The sequence below is a fragment of the Hylobates moloch genome, unplaced genomic scaffold (genome assembly GCF_009828535.3).
Source record: "Hylobates moloch isolate HMO894 unplaced genomic scaffold, HMol_V3 SCAFFOLD_2, whole genome shotgun sequence".
Classification (NCBI taxonomy): Eukaryota; Metazoa; Chordata; class Mammalia; order Primates; family Hylobatidae; genus Hylobates; species Hylobates moloch.
In genome coordinates, this window is record NW_026652277.1 from 93,473,365 (window position 1) to 93,493,490 (window position 20,126).

At 38.3% G+C, this 20,126-nt stretch overlaps 2 protein-coding genes across 8 annotated transcripts in view; one reads left to right on the plus strand and one right to left on the minus strand.

Moving 5' to 3' along the window:
* The window catches only part of FAM135A (family with sequence similarity 135 member A), a 155,701-nt gene extending 137,760 nt beyond the window's left edge, over positions 1-17,941 (minus strand). For 2 of the 7 annotated variants that reach the window (XM_032153951.2, XM_032153936.2), the window contains exons 1-4: positions 17,685-17,941; positions 16,014-16,099; positions 8,312-8,405; positions 6,166-6,281 (exon numbers count right to left, since the gene is read on the minus strand). In XM_032153951.2, coding sequence (XP_032009842.1) covers positions 6,166-6,242 — 77 coding nt within the window. In that variant the 5' untranslated portion in view covers positions 6,243-6,281; positions 8,312-8,405; positions 16,014-16,099; positions 17,685-17,941. The remainder of the gene's footprint in view (positions 1-6,165; positions 6,282-8,311; positions 8,406-16,013; positions 16,100-17,684) is intronic. The other 5 variants (XM_032153997.2, XM_032153986.2, XM_032154033.2 and 2 more) reach the window with 3 other exon arrangements.
* Positions 17,942-18,329: 388 nt separating this feature from the next.
* COL9A1 (collagen type IX alpha 1 chain) overlaps positions 18,330-20,126 on the plus strand; it is a 197,949-nt gene continuing 196,152 nt past the window's right edge. The window contains exon 1 of the mRNA XM_058435315.1: positions 18,330-18,411. The gene's annotated coding sequence lies outside the window, so the exon portion shown is untranslated. The remainder of the gene's footprint in view (positions 18,412-20,126) is intronic.

Here is a 20,126-nt window from a genome sequence, read left to right on the forward strand (position 1 = left end):
TTGTTACCAATCTGCAGTAAAATAAAGTAAATCAACTGTATTGCAAAGCACACTATTTTAGCTGACTTTTTTTTGGTAGCAAAATTTAATGAAGAAAGCAGCATTCATTTCCATTCTGGCAACAGTGCTTCATCCTGAATCAGTCACAAACCATCTGCAGACAAGCTACTGAGAATAGCACTGACCTAAAGCATTTTAGAAAAAGATACTTTAACAATTTTGCAATCATCTCCAAACAAAGAAAAAATTTCCCCCACTTTAAAACCTAATTGAAATTTACTATAACCACAATTTAATTCCATCCTCTTATCCTTTATGCCAATGAGAACAGGTGTTCAAATAGCAATGTTTCTGTATCTATTTAAAGGGCAATATTTCCTTCTCCTTTGGAGTCCTCTTGACAAATGTATTTTGAATGAAGTCATTGGGAAGTCTATTATCTTGTAATTAGATACTCCTAATATAATACAAATCTTAAGAGAATTTATATTACTCATTTATAAGACATACATCATATTTAATAGCATCATATTTATGATCAGTGCTTTACAATTTTGACTTCATTTTCAGAGTTTAAAAATCCACTACTCTATTAAACAAAATGATAGAATAGAGTAAAATTAAAATAAAACTAGTTTTTCTTTAGATTGTTAGTATCTGAGCTTTCTGTTTACCATTAAGGCAAAACAACGTAATTATAGTAAAAATTAATTATCATGTAAATACGTTAGTAATCTGTTTATTCCTTTCTGAAGGCAAGCACAGATTTTTTAAAATAACTTTTTTTTTAACATCGACTAACCTATTACACCCAATAAGTCTAAGCAAAAATACAATTTTCTAATTCAATTAAAGCTAAGAGTTGTTAAGCCCAGCCTAGCCTGTTAGAGGATGAGAGATTATGTGGAGGAGAGCTGAGGAGTCCCAACCAACGCCATCTTGGACCAATCAGTCCACAGCTGATCATAAATGCTTGGACAAGCTTTGATGACATCAGCCAAGCTCCAACCTAGAGACTCATTAGAAACAACAAATGTTTGCTGCTTTAAGTTACTTTAAAAAAAAAAAAAAAGTTAAGACTTACTTAAGGAATATTTGATTATTACAAGGATGGCCATATGTCCTGGTTTGCCTGAAGCCATCCTGGTTTTCATTTGTCTGGGCCTATTATTAACAATGCCTCCTTTCATGTTAAAAAGTATCTTGAAGGCCAGGGGCAGTGGCTCATGCCTGTAATCCCAGCACTTTGGGAGGCCGAGGCAGGTGGATCATGAGGTCAGGAGATCACGACCATCCTGGCTAACACGGTGAAACCTCGTCTTTACTAAAAATACAAAAAATTAGCTGGGCTTGGTGGCGGGCGCCTGTAGTCCCAGCTACTCGGGAGGCTGAGGCAGGAGAATGGCATGAACCCGGGAGGCGGAGCTTGCAGTGAGCCGAGATCAAGCCACTGCACTCCAGCCTGGGCGACAGAGCAAAGACTCTGTCTCAAAAAAAAAAAAAAGTATCTTGATTTGGTCAATAAGTTATACGGACATCCTAGCATAACAGGGTGTTTAAAAACTTATTTTTGTAACTTAAATTACTTATACCATTTATAAACTGTATAAGTTTTTTAACTAGATGCTTTATATTGTCCTTTTAACTCTAAAAACAGTCCCTACAATTCAGACAAATTAAAAAGAAAAATTATTATGCTAATTAAGTTATAACCTTAAATATGTCAGTATAAGTACTTCTGAATTGTAGGTGTATTTTAGGATACTAAAGAGAATTATAGGGAAAAAAAGTCAATGTCTTCCTTTATATTTAAAAAAAAGTTAGAAAATCTAAGGGAAGAAAATATTTTAATCAGAAAAAACAGAGATATAATCAATTTATCTATACATAATCCAATGCAATGAGATAAGCACTAAAGCAAAGCAATCTATTTTTCTGTTCTTATTTCATATCTTATTTATTTCCCATACTCTGTTAAGTACAACACAATTTTAAAGGATCACCTTAGGTAGGGGGCCATAAAGAAGTAAGGATGTCTATCTATTAACAATGTTTTGTTAAGCTCATTATAAAGAATGGTCTTCAAGAAAGACAGAAAGTTGCAAAGGGCCACGAAAACATATTCTCACAGATGAACAGGAAAAGCACTTTACTTAAATTTAATTTTGCTCTTCTATAAGTTATCTTTCAAGTGTAATAATAATGTAGGTCCTTTTCCTGCTTAGATCTAGTTTTTAACATGAAAGATAAAAATGAACTATAATAGTAATAAATCTTTTATAAGTAGTCATAAGACAGAGATGCTGTTTAGTATCTTTACAGAAGTGCAGCAGGTAGAGATTAAGTATACATCTATTTTTTCCATTGTCAGAAAATTTGAATTTATTTTTCTAGAGGAAGAATAAAAAACTGAGGTTAATGGCTAAAAGAATGTGTTTGTGAATATTAAGTTATTACATTTCTATCATTTCTATCCTCTATTCTTTAGAACACATTTATAGCATTGATTGTTAATACACAACACTGTGTTAAAATTGTATGAGGTAAAACTTCACATGATTTTATTAAGCAAGATGATTTCACATCATGACTTTTTTGTCTAAAGAGTAACATTGTTTTATTTGGAAAGAACAATTTTACATGTTGATATTATGTTTATATTACACATTAAAATATTTTATATTATAATTTTATGATATATCTTATATATAGGTCAGAGGACACTACATATATTTGAAAAATATTTTATACAGTAGTTAATGGTTTCCAAATGATCATTTTTTTCATGAATACAACTTAAGCAAGCAATGTGTTTTCTAGCTAGTCTTCAAATCTAACTCCAGTACTGAATTGCTTTTTACATGTTTAGCTTGTCGAAATCATGTTGTTAAAAACAAACCTACAAAATGTAACCTGTAGATTGATTTTAAAAATGTCACTGATATTTTGCTCTTCCTTATTATTCAGACCTCTTACAATGTGACTCCCATTAAGAAGTGGAGTGTAGTTGCCCACCTTTTAAATGTGGGCTGGCCTTACTTATGACTTGCTTTGGCCAGTATCTTGTGGTAGAGGTAACAGTGCATCAGTTCCAAGCCTAGATGATACGAGGTCTGCTTGCATGGTTTCTCTCTTTTTTGGACCCATGCCTTGTCCATGAGAATAAGCTGCAGGATGACAGACTGTGAAACAGAACTGAGACTGCCCAGCTGAGGTCACTCTGCATCCAGCTAGTGCCCGGCCAATCTGCCATCTGACTGTGCATTCATGAAGTGAGCCCAGCAAAGATGGGCCAAGCCACCCCAGATCAGTAGAACCGTTCAGATGATCCACAGACTTAGGAGCAAAAATAAATGTTTATTGCCATAATGCCATTGAGGCTTTGTGTTTGTGGTTAGCTGCATTATTGTGACAATAAATAATACAGAAATCGATACCTAGAAGTGGTGTGTGCCGTAACAAAAACTTAAAATAAGTGGCATTAATTCTGGGGCCAAACTAACAGTTACAGCTACAAATGGTGGAAAAATAATGAGGAAACTATAGGAGACGAGGAAAATGGTAACCATGTTACGGAGTGATATAATATGCTATCTTACACTAACCTGGAATAATTCAGACAATGTATCTAAGAAACTTTTGGACTTAGCAAATTAATTTCCAAGCAGAATACTAAAAACGCCAACTGCTTGCTCCTAGCTAAGTATAATAAGGTTCTGCAAGATACAGATGAACTAAAGAAAGAGCTAGTCATTTTACAAGCAGAATCTAGAAGAAATCTAGAGCAACTAGAACTTGCTGGGTTGGAAAATAAAACTGTTTCATCTGCAGTCTCCTGAAAATAAAACAAAGCCCATGAACAAAGATCAACTCAAGGATGTAGCTGTAGCTTCCTTCCTTAAGATCACTAAAAGAATTAAGATGTAAGCAGACATTCTCAGCATGACAAAAGGATTTTTAGAAAGTTGATGGGCATGATCCCACAGAATTCTAATCCCCAAGTAGCAGTGATTGGTAGATATGCTATCTAGTGAGCAAGCATGTCTCAAAAACAACTGTGGCTGTGGGCTTTAAAGCATGGAATAAACTTATCAGCCATATGGAAAGTACACAAAGTTTCTAAAGTGAATTGTACTGGCCAAAAAGCCACCAGCCTGACTCCTGACCTCGCATTGTGACTTGCTTGGCCAATGGAATGCAGTGGAAGTAACAGTGTGTCAATTTAAGGAGACTTGCATCTTCTGCTCTCTTTCTTTTTTTGTTTTTTTAGATAGAGTCTCACTCTGTTGCCCAGGCTAGAGTGCAGTGGCACCGTGTCAGCTCACTGAAACCTACGTCTCCTGGGTTCAAGCGATTCTTCTGCCTCAGCCTCCCGAGTAGCTAGGATTACAGGTGTCCACCACCACACCTGGGTAATTTTTATATTTTTAGTAGAGATGGGGTTTCACCATGTTGGACAGGTTGGTCTCGAACTCCTGAAGTCTGGTGATCTGCCCGCCCTGGCCTCCAAAAGTGCTGGGATTACAGGCGTGAGCCACCGCACCTGGCCTTCTGCTCTCTATCTCAGACTCTTGTCTCCACCATGAGAACAAGTCTGGGCTGGCCTGCTAAGGAATGAGAGACCATACAGAGCAGACCACAGCACAGGCACAGCTGTTTTTATTTTTTTCAACAAGATGGCAAAGTCAAGGCAAAAAAAATAGAGAATCTCTTGCTCTACTTCTTCTGTTAGTCCCACTGCCACCACTCTTTGTATAGATCTCCAGATTTATATCTTGAGTTACTATCAAGTGCCTCTAGACTGTTTCCTAGGTTTCTATTTCTTCTACACAACCATCAGTCTAATGTATCATAATATCCATCATGTTAGTGCTTATTGTAATAATAGTGATAAAATTTTATCCTTACTTAGAAACTATTGATGGTTACCTAAATCCCTAGTGTCAACTCTTCTCTAGACATTAAAGTCTTCCACAAATACAACCTTGCCATTCTTTACTACCTTTCTTCTGTAATTCTCCTAGAAAATACCCAATTTCCTAAATGTTCTTTATTTTTATTTTTATTTTTTTTAATGTTACTTGAGATGGAGTCTTGCTCTGTCACCCAGGCTGGAGTGCACTAGCACAATCTTGGCTCCCTGCAACCTCCATCTCCTGAGTTCAAGTGATTCTCCTGCCTCAGACTCCTAAGTAGCTGGGATTACAGGCGTGCACCACCACACCCGGCTAATTTTTGTATTTTTAGTAGAGATATGATTTCACCATGTTGGCCAGGCAGGTCTCAAACTCCTGACCTCTGGTGATCTGCCCGCCTCGGCCTCCCAAAGTGCTGGGATTACAGGTGTGAGCCAGTACATCTGGCCCCTAATTATTCTTAAAAATAACATGTTGGTTTCTATTTCCAACACTTGATTCATATGGCTGTATTGAATCATGCTGTTCTCTTCTATAAATATGATCTTTCACTTTATACTTTGCCTATCCAAGTCTTAGCCATACTTTGATCTTAGCCCTCCATAATGCCTTTTCTAACATACTAAATCAGAAAGACGTTTTTCTGTTGATTCCTAGAGCACCTCTTACATATACTTATTGATCTTAGCCAAAAGGCCAAGAAGTTATTAAATTGCTTTATAGGTACCATTGATAAAGATGATTGTTACAGTGTTTTCGTGAAATAGTGAAAATGAAATACCCAACAGTGGGTGACTGTTAAATTATAACATGTCACAGTGTAATAGTTAATAATTAAAAATGATATCATAAAACTATATTCACCGATACAGAAAAATCAAGTGAAATAAGCTTCATCATGTATGCTTTGTATTTCTATTTAGTTGCTTTGTATGCATGTCTTATTTTTTCCCATTATACTGTAAGATTTTAAAGAGCAAAAATTAGACCTTATACATTTACAGTAAAGTCCTCTCAAGGCTCACTACAAATTCATAAACACGGGTTCAGTATATCCAGCATTATCATTAAATTCATGTGAATAATCCCAAAATATCTATTTAATAAATAAAATTTATCTGAGAAAATAATTACTTGAATATAGTTCATTGTTTTCCTTATATACGCTGGAATAAAAATATGTAATTAAATTTAAATTTAAACTATACATCTTATGCAAAATATATCATTTTCACAATAAAATACATACCCTCTCTGAAACAAATCCACATTGTAGAACTTGTTTAGCTCCACAGAGAATTCTACCATTGCTTGAACTTCAGTCATTTTTAATTTATACCCAGAAGACTATTCTGATAACAGCACCTTTGTTAAGGAAAGGGAAAAAAAATCATGAGAAGCATAACAAAAATGCCAACTTATAAAAATACTATTATTTATACATATTTTAGAATATGATACACAGGCAGAAAATAAAAACAAATTATTTTACTGTACTTAACAACCTAACCCAACTAAATAGGACCAGAATGTATACTAAGTTGCACTACTCACTATAATTTAAGATTGTCCTGTCAGAATGCTTTTTCTAAGATTTGTTACCCTTGATGACATTTATGTGATAATAAATAATACAACGTATTGCTAAAAGAAACTCAACTTTATCTCTTATAGATAGTAACTTTTTTAAACAATGAAGATATTTAATTATTCTCTTCTTGTTCTACACTGCACATATAAGTAACTCCAGAGTCAAAAAAAAAAAAGAATTAACACTCTTCAATCCCCAGTTAAGCCGATGAAAGGTTTTTCTTTAAGTGAAGAAAAAATTCTTAAATCACTTTTCACTTTTAAATTTAAAAAGAGAAAGACATTTTTTCCTTTATTACAAATTCTAAAGTATTCAATTGCAAAGAAGTTGAAGAAAAGAAAATAGACAAGCACAAATAGAAAACATTCACAATTCCATCCACTGAAATACACACTTTGGTACGTTCTTCATGTGTGTGCATTTGTAAAATTTTTTAATAGTGGGATCAAACCACATGTACATTTTATCATCTGCTTATTTAACTTAATTATTCAGTGAACATATATGTCAATAAATGTAGTTTTACAATATTAATTTTTTTTTTTTTTTTTAAAAACAGAGTCTCACTCTGTCACCCAGGCTGGAGTGCAGTGGTGCGCTCTTAGCTCACTGCAACCCCCGCCTCTGGGGTTTAAGCCATTCTCCTGCCTCAGCCTTCTGAGTAGCTGGGACTATAGGTGTGCGCTGCCATGCTCAGCTAATTTTTGTATTTTTAGTAGAGATGGGGTTTCGCCATGTTGGCCAGGCTGGTCTTGAACTCCTGGCCTCAAGTGATCTGCTCACCTCAGCCTCCCAAAGTGCTGGGATTACAGGCATGAGCCACCGCGCCTGGCCATTAATTGTTAACTATGACACTGGGAACATGTTATAATTAAACAATCCCCTATTGTTGGGTGATTTCAGTAGTTTCCATTTTTTTACTATTTAAAAAAAGTTATAACAATCATCCTTATCAACAGTACATATTTTAAAAATAACTTCTTGGACTGTTCAGAAAGATAAGTGTAGAAAGCAATTTAGAGTAAGAAAGTGTTGGAAGACAATTCTTCACAAACCTCTCATGTTTCTGCACGTCTCACAAGCAGAGACATAGACAGCCTTTGTTCCAGACTATCTTTTCAAGGATGTTTGTATAATGAACAATCTTACAAGTCAGAGATAGTGTCTTATACCAGAACAAAGGGCAGATTTGTTTACTGTTCTGTATAATACAGATAAAGCCTCCCTCCAGGAAAAAAGTCAGGCAGGTTTATTGTCCATTCTAGGACTCAGGTTTCCATAATTCAGGGTTCTTCTCCTGTAACACAACCTACTCACATACAGGTGTCACCTGGTACTCTGGCTAGAGCTATGAGCATAAACGATCCTTGACCTTGATCCATGACTCTCACGTCCTGCCAACATCCATGGCACCGTGGCAGACTAACTTGTTAGCTTGCCAGTGGGGTAAAATCTCAGACCCTTCCCAATTCTTGAATCAGTTCTTCATAGAAATTTGGTAAATATTCGAATCTATTAAGAATTAAGTGCAAAAACAAGGTCAGGAGATCGAGACCACGGTGAAACCCCGTCTCTACTAAAACTACAAAAAATTAGCCGGGCGTGGTGGCGGGCGCCTGTAGTCCCAGCTACCCGGAGAGGCTGAGGCAGGAGAATGGCGTGAACCCGGGAGGCGGAGCTTGCAGTGAGCCGAGATTGTGCCACTGCACTCCAGCCTGGGCGACAGAGCGAGACTCCGTCTCAAAAAAAAAAAAAAAAAAAAAAAAAAAAAAAGAATTAAGTGCAAAAAAAGTTATATTCTTACCTCTGCTTTTCAAAGCCTCATTTTTAACATTATTAAATAACCAATCTTGTACTTCTAGTTACTGATTCCCGTTGTTAAAAATACACCGTTCCCCCTATGAAAAAAAAAAGTAACATCTCAAACCAAATAGTAGACATAAAAAAGTTTATCTTAAGGAAGCCTATGTTTTGTTACTATTTTCAATTTATATAAAAGATGTATGTCCTTCGAGGGCTTATGAATAAGTTTTAGAGATTTTTTTCATTCACAATTTCAGTATCAACATTAACTATTGTATCTCTATTAAAGATTCACTTACATATAATTCAAAGTACAATAACAAATAGAGTACTTTCTTAGTTCAGTAGGAACCCTCATGAATACCCAAAACATTATAAGCTCATTAATTTTTAAGAGGTGGAACTCACCATTTTAAAGTAACTCCCTGAGTAGGTATATATGCATGTGTGTGTATGTATGCATATATGTATGTATGTGTGTATAAAGAACTATTTAAAATATTTTGACACAATGATTGCTTCAATGTGCTATGGATAGTTTTCCTCACATTTCAAATACTGCTTAAATTTTAAAAAAATCTATCTTTTGTCCTTGGTAAAATTATTTTAGGTACTAAAAATGTTGGAATAAAGACCATGTTCACTCTTTGACACAGTTTTTCTTCTCTCCATTATAAAGATGTAGACTTTACCAGCTCCCATAACTGCTATTTTAAACTTTAATAATCATATCAAAAGATTTTATGGTAACTATTTCTAAGATCACACAATGCTATCTTTATATAAGATATTCCCCATTTTGTGGAAATGATGTCAAAGATCGCTTCTCCTGTTTCTTGTGTGCAGGGTTTAGATTATGTTCTGGTTTTGATTCTGAGTAAAGTTTGGCCAAGTCTCTATGCCTTAACTTACTCAGGTATAAAATGGGTATTTGTTCATTCAAACATTTATTGAACACCTACTATAGGCTAGGAATTGTAGTAAGTATGAGGTATAGCTAAGTTCTTGATCTCAAAAGTTAACTAGCCATCAGGAAGAGGTATACTCTGTGTGTGTGTGTGTGTGTGTGTGTGTGTGTGTAATATATATTTTATAAATATATAAATATATATTAGATATATAGAATATATATATGAATAGCATAATGCTTAAAATGTAGGTTTGGGATTTGGGTCCAGATAGCACCCATACCACCTAACTCAGTAAGCTGGCCTTTTCCTTAATATAGAAATTAATATCAGAATTAAGATACTGCTATAACAAAATCCTAAAACGTGGTACTAGCTTAGTAATTAGGTAGTAGGCAAAAGGAAAACATACTACCATGATACTAACAACCACTGTTATGTGGAAATAAAACAATTGATTACACTGTTGCCTACAATAATCTGCAAAACTAGTGCCCATAAAAAGCCCATAGCCCCAGAAAAAGTAGATGAAAAATGCCACAATACCAGGTGTTGGTGGTTCTTTGTTATGTGTACTCAAGCAAGAATTGGCTAGTTTGTGAGCAAAGATGGAAAGAAATAAGGCCGCTTAAATGTGGGGCCTTGCAGCCAATACCCCATATCAGGTTTAGTGCCTTGCTCAAAGGAATTCTTGACAAAACAAAGGGATCCAGCTCCGCAGTTAAGATTAGATTAAGGATTCTGCCATCCCACTAACACTTGTTTCAAATAGTTTTAAGACAGTGACCATTAAAATGAGGGATAAGGATGTGCTTCATTAAAATGAGGCCATCAAAAGATGTTGGGTGCATAGACAGAAATAAATAAGGCAGGCTTAAGAATCACATCCAGAAAATAACTTTGGTGTAGTTACTGGCACAGAGAACTGAATGGAGAGAAACGTATAAGAATCCTATTATGTTTCTGACGGAATAGTATTTGTCAAATAAATTATAAGCTAGGGTGCAAAAGCTCGTGACTGTGTAACTTGCAAGCTGGCAAACCTGCAGTAGCAAGAAGCAGGCTATGAAAACTGAATAGCCTTCAAAGTGGGCAAACTTTCAACATCAACTTCAGATGTGGCCAGAGGTTAATGTAAGGAAGAAACACCCAGACAGCAAAGACAGGGATCTTAATGCAATGAATATTGGCATTCATTCTTACCAGAAAGCAGAACTAAGGATATTAACCCACTGCAAGGGCATGAGATCTTCATCATTCTCATGAAAAGAGTTTTCTCATTGTTTATTTTCCCAAATGGGAGATTTTATTACTGTTTTCCTGTTTCTGATCCACTATAATATGTTGCGTATATGTGGGAGGGATGGAGGAGGAGTAGATAACTGTGATTTGTTTATAGGTCACTGGACATGCAGATCTGAAAGTACTGTGCCTCTCAGTGAGCTTGGATTAATGCAACTAATGGATGTACTATGGGTTGTCTCCCTTGAGGAAGAAATATAGGAATATTATCAATAGGTAAGATGAAGGCCAAAGTGGCAGACTGTGGTAGACTGCTTGTCACATCTGTTTTCCCTTCTTTTTAGCCAAATGGTCACCCAGCCTGAGACTATATTTCCCAACCTCCCTTGATGTCAAGTGATCCTATCCATGGAATGTAAACTGAAGTGAAACATGTAATATCTGCTTCACTTGTTTAAAAGGAAATTCTTTGCTCTGGACTTCATCTGCTTCCCTTTTTCTTACAGGCTGAAATACCAACTTGACAGTGTCCCTAGTTTTGATCACATAGATTAGGACCAAGTCCTCAAGAACAGTAAAGCAAAAAAATGGACAAATTCTGGATTACTGAATGTCTTCCCTACCTAGGCTGCTCAGACTTTTATGTCTTGTAACTCTTTGTTACAGCAGCTATACCTACTCTATACCCTAACTAATATATTCCCCCTCTTCAGGCTATTTTCAAAAAACCAGCTTTTGTCTCTCTCCTCTGTTCCAAACCCTCTGTGGCTTCCAATCTTACTGTCTTAAAATGGCTTATAAAATTATATGATGTAATCTGAATCTTCTCTGACTTCATCTCCTACAATTCTCCTCACTCCCATCATACTTATTTCCTTTTTACTCTTTGAACACATGAAATATATTCCTGCCTCAGGGCCTCTGCACTTGTTACATTCTTCTCTCCAGATATCCACATGACTCACTCCTTCACTTTCCTCTGGCCTTGACTCAAATACCAGCTTCCCAATTAGGCCTTTTCTGGCTGCACTATCAAAAATATTAATTGTCTATTCCTGGCATACCATATCTATTTAGTCCTTTATTTTTTTCCTCGGCACTTATCTCCACCTAACATACTAAATATTTTACTTATTAGTCTTTAATGTTTCTCCTTCATTAAAATGAAAGTTCCATGAAGGCAGGACATTCTGACTACTCTGTTCAATGCTATATTCCTATTGCCTGGCACACAGTACTCAACTTAATATTTAAGGAACAATAAATTAGCATTGAAGATTCCATAAATAGTAACTGTTATTACTTGTCTCCTATTGAAACTCAACCATTATTACACTGATATACTGAAAGCAGAAATATGCATGAACAAATTCTGGTGATAAAATTCCTTTATCAGTATAAGTTCAAGGCCTGTTTGCAGTTTCTTCCACTCCTACTCTTGTATCCTGTTGTGCTTTTTGTTCTATTGTTGCTGCCTAATTTCCTTTAATCTACCCCCTTTGTATTGATTATCCCCTAAATAGAAACATACATGTATAGATATATACATAATGATGCTGATAAATCTGTTTTCCACTACCTCCCCTCTGCCTAAAAGAAGGAATATTTTTATTTTTGTGGTAGAAGAAAAAATACAAAGACGGGACTAAAGAAAAAGAAGAGCAGGCAAAAGAGAGAAAGGGAAAAAAATTTCAGAGGACTGTTGAAAGGAGTCAAAGGGGATCTGTCTGATCCTCTTCTTATAAACTACTTGTTTTCCAGCTATAGAGAGCAATGGCTACTTATCTCCAGTCAGTTCTTGCTGCCATAACACTATCACGGTTTTCTAAATTTTCAAGAGGTAGTTGGAAGTTTTTGTCCCTAAAGGTGAAATCTCCCTAATTTTAGATGCCACCAACTAGTTATAAAAACAAAACAAACTGTGTATTTCAAACAAAATTCAACAACAGAGCAAATTCATTCTGTGGACTAACAGTGCAAAATCTCTGGCTTACACAGATTCTTAACGCCACTTTATGAACCAAAAAAACTCAGGTCTGTCCTCTCAAGAAGTTGCAGAAAGAGCTTTTTTCCTTTTACCCAGACGATGCATGGCAGATTCTCCATTGCAAGGAACTCTCTGTACCAACAAGAAGCTAAGAGTTTCATGACCCTCCTGCACAGTCTGCTGGCTGGTTTGGAACCTGTTACTTTAAACCTATGCCTTTGAAACGATTGGAATCAGCTGACTTACTGGAGATTGAATTGTTCATTCTGTTCTACTGGCCCTGGCAAAGTGGCATAACACTGAAATCATCTGGAGGTCTACTCAAATGGGGCTCCTTACTGGGTCATATCCTAGGTCACTAAGAGAGAATCCAGCCAAGTAAACTACAAACACCAATCCGAAAAAGCTAGAGGGGGATCCCAAACAGGAAATGACTCTGAAACTAAGTGAGAAACTTACATGAAAAGCCCTTAGAGACAAGAAGGGATTTGATTTCTCTGCCAATCAAACCTGACAGGGTAAACAATCTGATAACTACCTTATTAATACCTTGGGGAAAGTTAGCTTACTCTCAAAGAAACAAACTTACTGATTAATCTGAAAGACATCCTTGGTCCTCTAGAGTTGCTCTGTGCAACATGGTGGCCGTTGTAACATGTGTCCACTGAATGAGTGAAATGTGACCACTGTGACTGAAAAACTGAATTTTTAATTTTATTTAATTTTAAATTAATTTAAATTTAAATTCAAACATAAAAGCAGTGTAAAATATTTTTCCATTAAACATAGCTTTATCATTTTGATGGGATTACATTTTACCTTAATTGTTAAAAACGTAGAACACTAAAAAAAAGTAGTGTGGGCCAGGCGTGGTGGCTCACACCTATAATCCCAGCACTTTGGGAGGCTGAGACAGGCAGACTGCTTTAGCTCAGGAGTTCGAGACCAGCCTGGGCAACATGGCAAAACCCTGTCTCCATATAAAATACAAAAATTAGCTGGGTGTGGTAGTGCACACTTGTGGTCCTAGCTACTCGGAAAGCTGAGGTGGGAGGACTGCTTGAGCCCAGGAGGTTGAGGCTGCAGTGAGCTGAGATCGCACCATACACTCCAGCCTGGGCGGCACAGCAAGACTCTGTCTCCAAAAACAAACAAAAAAAAAGTAGTGTGTGCTGAGGTATGCTGTAAGTGTAAAGTATACAAAGAATTTCAAAGACTTAGTACAAAAAAGAACATAAATATCTCATTAATATGTTTTTAAAATATTTATCACATCTTGAAATAATGTTTTGAAAATATGGATTAAATTACTATTAAAATTAATTTTACTTGTTTATTTTTAATTTTTTAAATGTGGTTATTAGAAAAATTTAAATTATACATCTCACATATTTCTACTGGATAGCATAGTCTAGGAATACCAAGCCATCCCTTTAACTGCTGGAGTGTATAGTTAACTCCTTCAAATATAGTACTAAGTACATAAAACCATACAAAGTTCCTAAGACTACAGGGATCTTCGCTCCCATCAGATCAGCTGAGTTACATCCAATATCCACAAAGGAGAGTCCAGGCATGGATATCTGGAAAAATGTGGGAGACGTTCCTGCACCATCCACAGTGATCCTAAAACAATAGCTAACTACCTTGTACATAGTCAAAATTCATGAGTGCTTCAGAACCTAAAAGAGGAAATGGACACATCCGAAACTAAGAGTCACAGGTCCCTCAAGATGGACTGGAGACCACAGGGAATGATCAGATTCTCTCACAGAAATCATGAAACAGCCTTGACTCCTGAATTACGAACCCACAGATGCCCTGAGGATGTTCTTTCTCCTAAGCTAGAGGGTAAAGAAGTTGAACAAATTGGAGATTCCAGACACTCCCTTTTGCCACTCTAAGGAAAAACGGTACCACTTCCATAAACTATGGAATTTAGCACATCATCAATAACCAAGTATGTACCTGTTAACAATTGCCAATCTTTAAAAATAAAATGTGAACCTATTGTGGAGTTGTTTCACTTTATTCCTTCTGAAAAACCTAGACCTGCCTAATCACTTATGCTTTGTAACTTTTCTGAAAAACCATTGAGTCCATTAAGAATGATTTCTTCTACATCACCGTTCTGCTTATTACTCCTCTTTCTTTCTTTTAATTAAGAGAGGGTTTCGCTCTGTTGCCCAGGCTGGTCTTGAACTCCTGGCCTCAAGAGATCCTCCTGCCTCAGCCTCCCAAAGTGCTAGAATTACAGGCATGAGCCACCACACCCCACCTTATTCCTAGTCATCTCTAAACCTTCTTTCTGACAAACAACTCATGGAAAAACACTTCAAATCTATATGCCCTCACCTCCATCCATTTATTTAAATGCACACATGTACATATAAAAAACTCAATGTTAACCACTTTTTCCTCAATACCTAGAATCAAAGCAAAGGAAATCCTTGGCTTTTCTATCCCCTAAACAGCCCTCACAACAAGGATTTAATGTAAACAAAATAAAGATTTTATTTAATGTAAACAAAATAAAAATATAAAACAGAAAATTAAGGATTAACTAAAGATATAGGTGTAACTCTTACATTTCCTTTCAGTGTCAACTCGTGGCAAACAAAAGGAATATCTGTTTTACAAACTGAATGCTGCAGTGTCTGTTTCACTGTGTATGAACATTAACTAATGTTCACACATTAGTTATGTACTAATTAGAAAATTGTAGTACATTAGAACTGCTGCTTCTCAAGGAAGCTTGCACTTCTTCAAAGCCAGGTCATTTTATTTGGTACATCTATCTAGTACATTAGAAAAGTCTAATAGAGTGCTAGTCCACAGTTCACCAGCATTCTACTAGACTTTTCACAGAAGTCTGAAATTTAAAAAAGAAATCTGTTTGATTTGGGATTTAAGCAGTCAATTATACTCTTACTACATAGCCTAAAATTAAAGAGATAAAAACTAAGTATTTATATAGCAATTTTTGTCTGCAGTGGCCCTAAGCATGTTTAAATGATTAGGGCTTGCTTTGCTATTGAGAGATTACTGGGAGGCCACTTTTATTGTCCATACTTTACAGCTGGAGACACTGAGATACACAGGTTAAGTGGGTTCTACAAACTAATGTCACGAGTCATCATAAGAGCGCATATCTTCTGACTAGAAATTCTAGTCTTCTGCCTGCTGTCCACCACAAATCCCTATCTATAAGAGCACAGGAACCAACTCACTAAAAATACCAGCAAGAATTTGTAGGCATTTACTTTTTTTAAATGAATGTTTACCTAAAAATAAAAAGACCTGGCTTTGAAGGAAGTGCAAGCTTCCTTGAGAAGCAGCAGTTTCTCTGTTTGCATTTGAAAAATCATTTTTAAAAAATCTTAAAAGCTGATGAGTGCATCACCTCTTACCATACACAACAATTGCTAGTTCTTCTCAAAGAAGTGTGGTTTGATGACACCAGAGCCTCCTAGTTTTACTTTAAATCACTTTGAATAAGGAACTACACTTTTTTTTTGCCTTGGTATTTCCCTTCTTAAAACAGAAACAGAAAACTTAATTCCTACCTGACACAGATAACATAAGGAAGAATTTGTTTGTGGACTGCTTTGAGATTCCAGAACCAAATACATAATCCAGTTGATCTTCAACCCTACAATAAAGACAAACTTCACTAAACATAATTGCTTCAGCAGATGCCTTCAGAATAAGATACTATACCATTATTTATGGAAAGAGAAGTTTTATTTAAGTCAAATCTTGATCACAATGCAATGGAGGAAAAAAATTACAAAACCGTTTAGAAAGTTCTTTTGCTCAATTAAAAAATTTAATACTTCTCACGTATGTCTCCTATAAGCACACTAATTCTAAAGGTAGCAGAAATTGTATGCATTTATTAGAGAACAGAGACTCTCAGGAAAATTATGCAATCAATTGCAATAGCAAATGTATAAAACAAATTAATAATATATTTTATAAAAGAAATTCTGTTAAATTTCATTTAAGATTAGTTCTTGGACAGCTACACCTAATGGAGGACAAGAAAATTTCCAAATTTTAAGTGTATGTTTGTAGGTCAACCTTTAACAAGTCTTAATCCATTATAGTTTCATGAAGTCTGTCCTCAAGTTGCTTTTCCAGGCATGTCAGGTAAACATAATTCTTAAAAATTAAAGCTTTAATCAGTAAGTGTAACCTATTTATTGCTACTGTCACTCTTTTGATGATACTTCCACCAACCGGTAAAGAAAGAAGAAATGTTATTAAACTGGAAGATGAACTAGAAATATTGAGTGGATACCTAGCTTAGGCAGAAAGCAGCAAGGACTAGAAGGGTATGTCACAAAGAAGTCTTCAGAGAGTTAATAAAAAGTAAAACAAACGGAATGAAGTTAAGAGGCTTGACTTATAGAAATGGGGGGGAGGGTGGAAGAGTTTTGGTGGGGAAAAAATTAAGATTAGAGACTCACTGGGTGCAGAATGTTAAAGGACGTGAGGATAGGGGCCATTAGACAGAAAGCGATGAAGCAGGGTACCAAAGAAAAGCGAAGGGAGTGAAGGTTTCCGAAGGTAAGATGGGGCATGGAATGAACTCCAGTGCAAAGCGATGCTAAAGCAAAACACAATCGGCAACTAACAAAAAGGGAACCAGGAGGAAGTACCGAAAGGAGGTGGATGAGAGGAAAATAAAACCAAGGAAGAAATTATGGAGGTAACAAGAGTGAGAAACCTGGTCGGCCAGGGTAAGGAGCTCCGGACAGGGAAGAGCCAGGCTAGGGATGGAAACACAGAGATACGCTGCTTCCCAAAGAGGGACCACCCGGGCAAAAAGACACGTGGGAGGCGCGGGATGAAAAAGCAGAACCGCGAAAGCGGGTAAAGGAGGGACAGAGCGACGAAGATGGAGCAGGGGTGAAGGACAAACACGCTAGGCGCGAGGTTCAGGAAGACGGGTCCAGGGAAGCGCGCAGGGGCAGGGGCGGCCGCGGGCACCGGGAGAGCAGCGCGCCGCGGCCCCTCGCCTCCCTCAGAGCGCTCCGCACCGCCGTCCCCACCGACCTTCAGCGGGGCCGGGGCCAGGCTCCGACCGCCAGCAGTCGGGTGAGGGGCCGCGGCGGGCGAACGGCGGACGAAGAGGAGGCCGCTTCCTTCCTGGCCCCTGGGAAAGAGGGACGGAGGGAGGGGTCGTGGGTGTCGGGAGCCGGGGGAGCCAGAGGGGACAGTAAGGGGGTTACCTCTCGCCCGGCTCAGCCTCTTCCCCCGCCTGTCGGACGGAGGAGCTCGTTGTCCAGCTCGAAGAAGACGGCCCTAACCGGGTCAGCACCATTCCGCCCCGGGCCCCCTCACAACGCCATCACAGCAACCGCAAACACCGCAACCGCGGAGCCGGTTCGTCACCGCGGCTCGGCTACTGGCCCAGCGCGGCCAGCGAGCATGCGCAGTCGCCCCAGTCCCGAGGGAGCCCCGGCCAGCCGGCTATACCTGCGATCAACAGGTCCCCGGCCGCACGGCCCCGCCCCCGGCCTCTCTCACCTCCTCCTCCCGCCTCTTCCCTCCCCTCTGAGGCTAGGCCCCGCCCCTTCAAGCTCCGTGCCCCGCCCTTCAGGGGCTTCAGCTGCGCTTCCAGCTCCAGCGCCAACTGAGATTTCGAGAGATTTGTCCGCCCTACCAGGCTCCCGTTCCCAAGTTCCCGCGAGAATGGGAGGTTTGCGTCAATAAAGAGCGCGCGTCAAGAAAAGGGGCTCGCCTGTGGGTTTAAGGGATGGAACTTGGAGGTGGCTGAAAAGTAGGGAGCAGGAAGGGGGCAAAAACACGGAGTTCGAGAACTTTAGCCGTTTTTCTGACAATGTTGTTTCTCCTTTTCTCTCTTTAGCTCCTCCGTGCAGTCCCGGGTAGAGAGCCCGGTTCCTGCGCTAGTCGATTGTGCAGTAGGAAAGGAGGCTGCAGGGGATCTGCGCTGGGGTAGGACAGCTGCCTTTCGGGACCCAGTGCTTGCATCTTGGGAGATGTGGGTGCTGATCTGGTTGTTTCTCGGTTTATGACGCCAAAAAGGGTGGGAGGGGGCTAGTGAAGTGAAGCCTTTCGCTAATATATTCCGTTAACAGAAGCCCACGAAGGATCATTGATTTATTTCACTCTTCCCTGTTTCTGAACCTTATCTGGCAAAAACTTTTGTGGTGCATAAAGTTCAGTATGTTGCTAAAGCTGAGTTAATGAAAGGAAAATTTCGGCTGCGACTCGTGTGTTAAAGATGAATCTAGGATGGATAGTGGTGTTGGTTGCACAATGAATGGATGTAATGCTACTGAACTGTGCACTTAAAAATGGTTAAAATGGTAAATTTTCTGTTATGTATATTTTACCACAATAAGAATGAATTAGAAGGGAAAAACTTTGTGCATTCATTTGAAAGTATTGATGATGTCTTGTAACCTAGGCCATTTAGGGGACAGGTTTTGAATATATCTTTGTACCAGTTTTGTGTGTGTGTGTGTGTGTGTGTGTATGTGAGACAGAGCATTGCTCCGTCGCCCAGGCTGGAGTGCAGTAATGTGATCTCGGCTCACTGCAACCTCTGCCTCCAGAGTTGAAGCAATTCTCCTGTCTCAGCCTCCCTAGTAGCTGGGACTACAGGCGCACGCCACCACGCCCAACTACTTTTTGTATTGTTAGTAGAGACGTGGTCTCACCATATTGGTCAGGCTGGTTTCGAACTCCTGACCTTAGGTGATCCACCCGCCTTGGCCTTCCAAAGTGCTGGGATTACAGGCCTAAGACACTGTGCCCGGCTTGTACCAGTTTTTACATGATTGGGTGTCCCCTTATCCTGTGAACCAATCTATTTGCATTTGTATGAATGGCCTGCTTTCCTGATTTCTAATTTGTCCCTTCTTTTATAGCCCTATACCATTTTACTGTCCTTGCTAAACAGGCTTTTATTGCTTGTTTTGTGACTTGAACTTTAGCCTCAAAATTGGAAAGGCTTTTTCTGTTTTTTTAGTTCCAGCCATGTCTTAGGAGAATATAGTAAACAACCAATTATTTGTATTTCCATGTCCGTGCATCCCTAAAACACACAGCGTGCCAGGATTCTTTCCCTGTTCCATGTTCTTTTTATTCAAATCACATTGTTAACTCATCTGCTATGTGCCAGGCAGTGTGCTAATCTTGGAAGATACCAACATGAATGAAAAAGAACTTGGGTGGAGTGTTTGCGTTATTACCCTATGATGTAATGTGTATAGTGCAGAGATAAATGCACAGGGAGCTACTGAAGCTCAGAAGAAGCATTAATCCAACTTTGGAAAGAGGTCATGGCTCAGGAAAAACTTCCAGGAGAAAATGATTCCAGAGAGTTGAAGTGGGATGTCTTGTGGTGGCGGTTGGGAGGAGTAAAGGGAAAAGGATTGCTTGAACAGAAGCTGTACAGTAAGAAACTGGTCTTTGTGCTGAACTAAAACTAAGACTTCTATGCCACTGTTTGGGGATGTGAGGCTGGAGAAGTTGACAAGGATCATGGTGAGCCTTTAAAAAAGTCAAATCAGTTCAACCATTATATATGTATTTTTATTGCTTGTTAGATGTTTGCCAAATACTGTGCTAGTTACTGAGGGATATAATGAAGGTTAAGGGTCAGTCTAGAATCTCAGAGTTTGCAATCTAGCAGGGGTAGACAA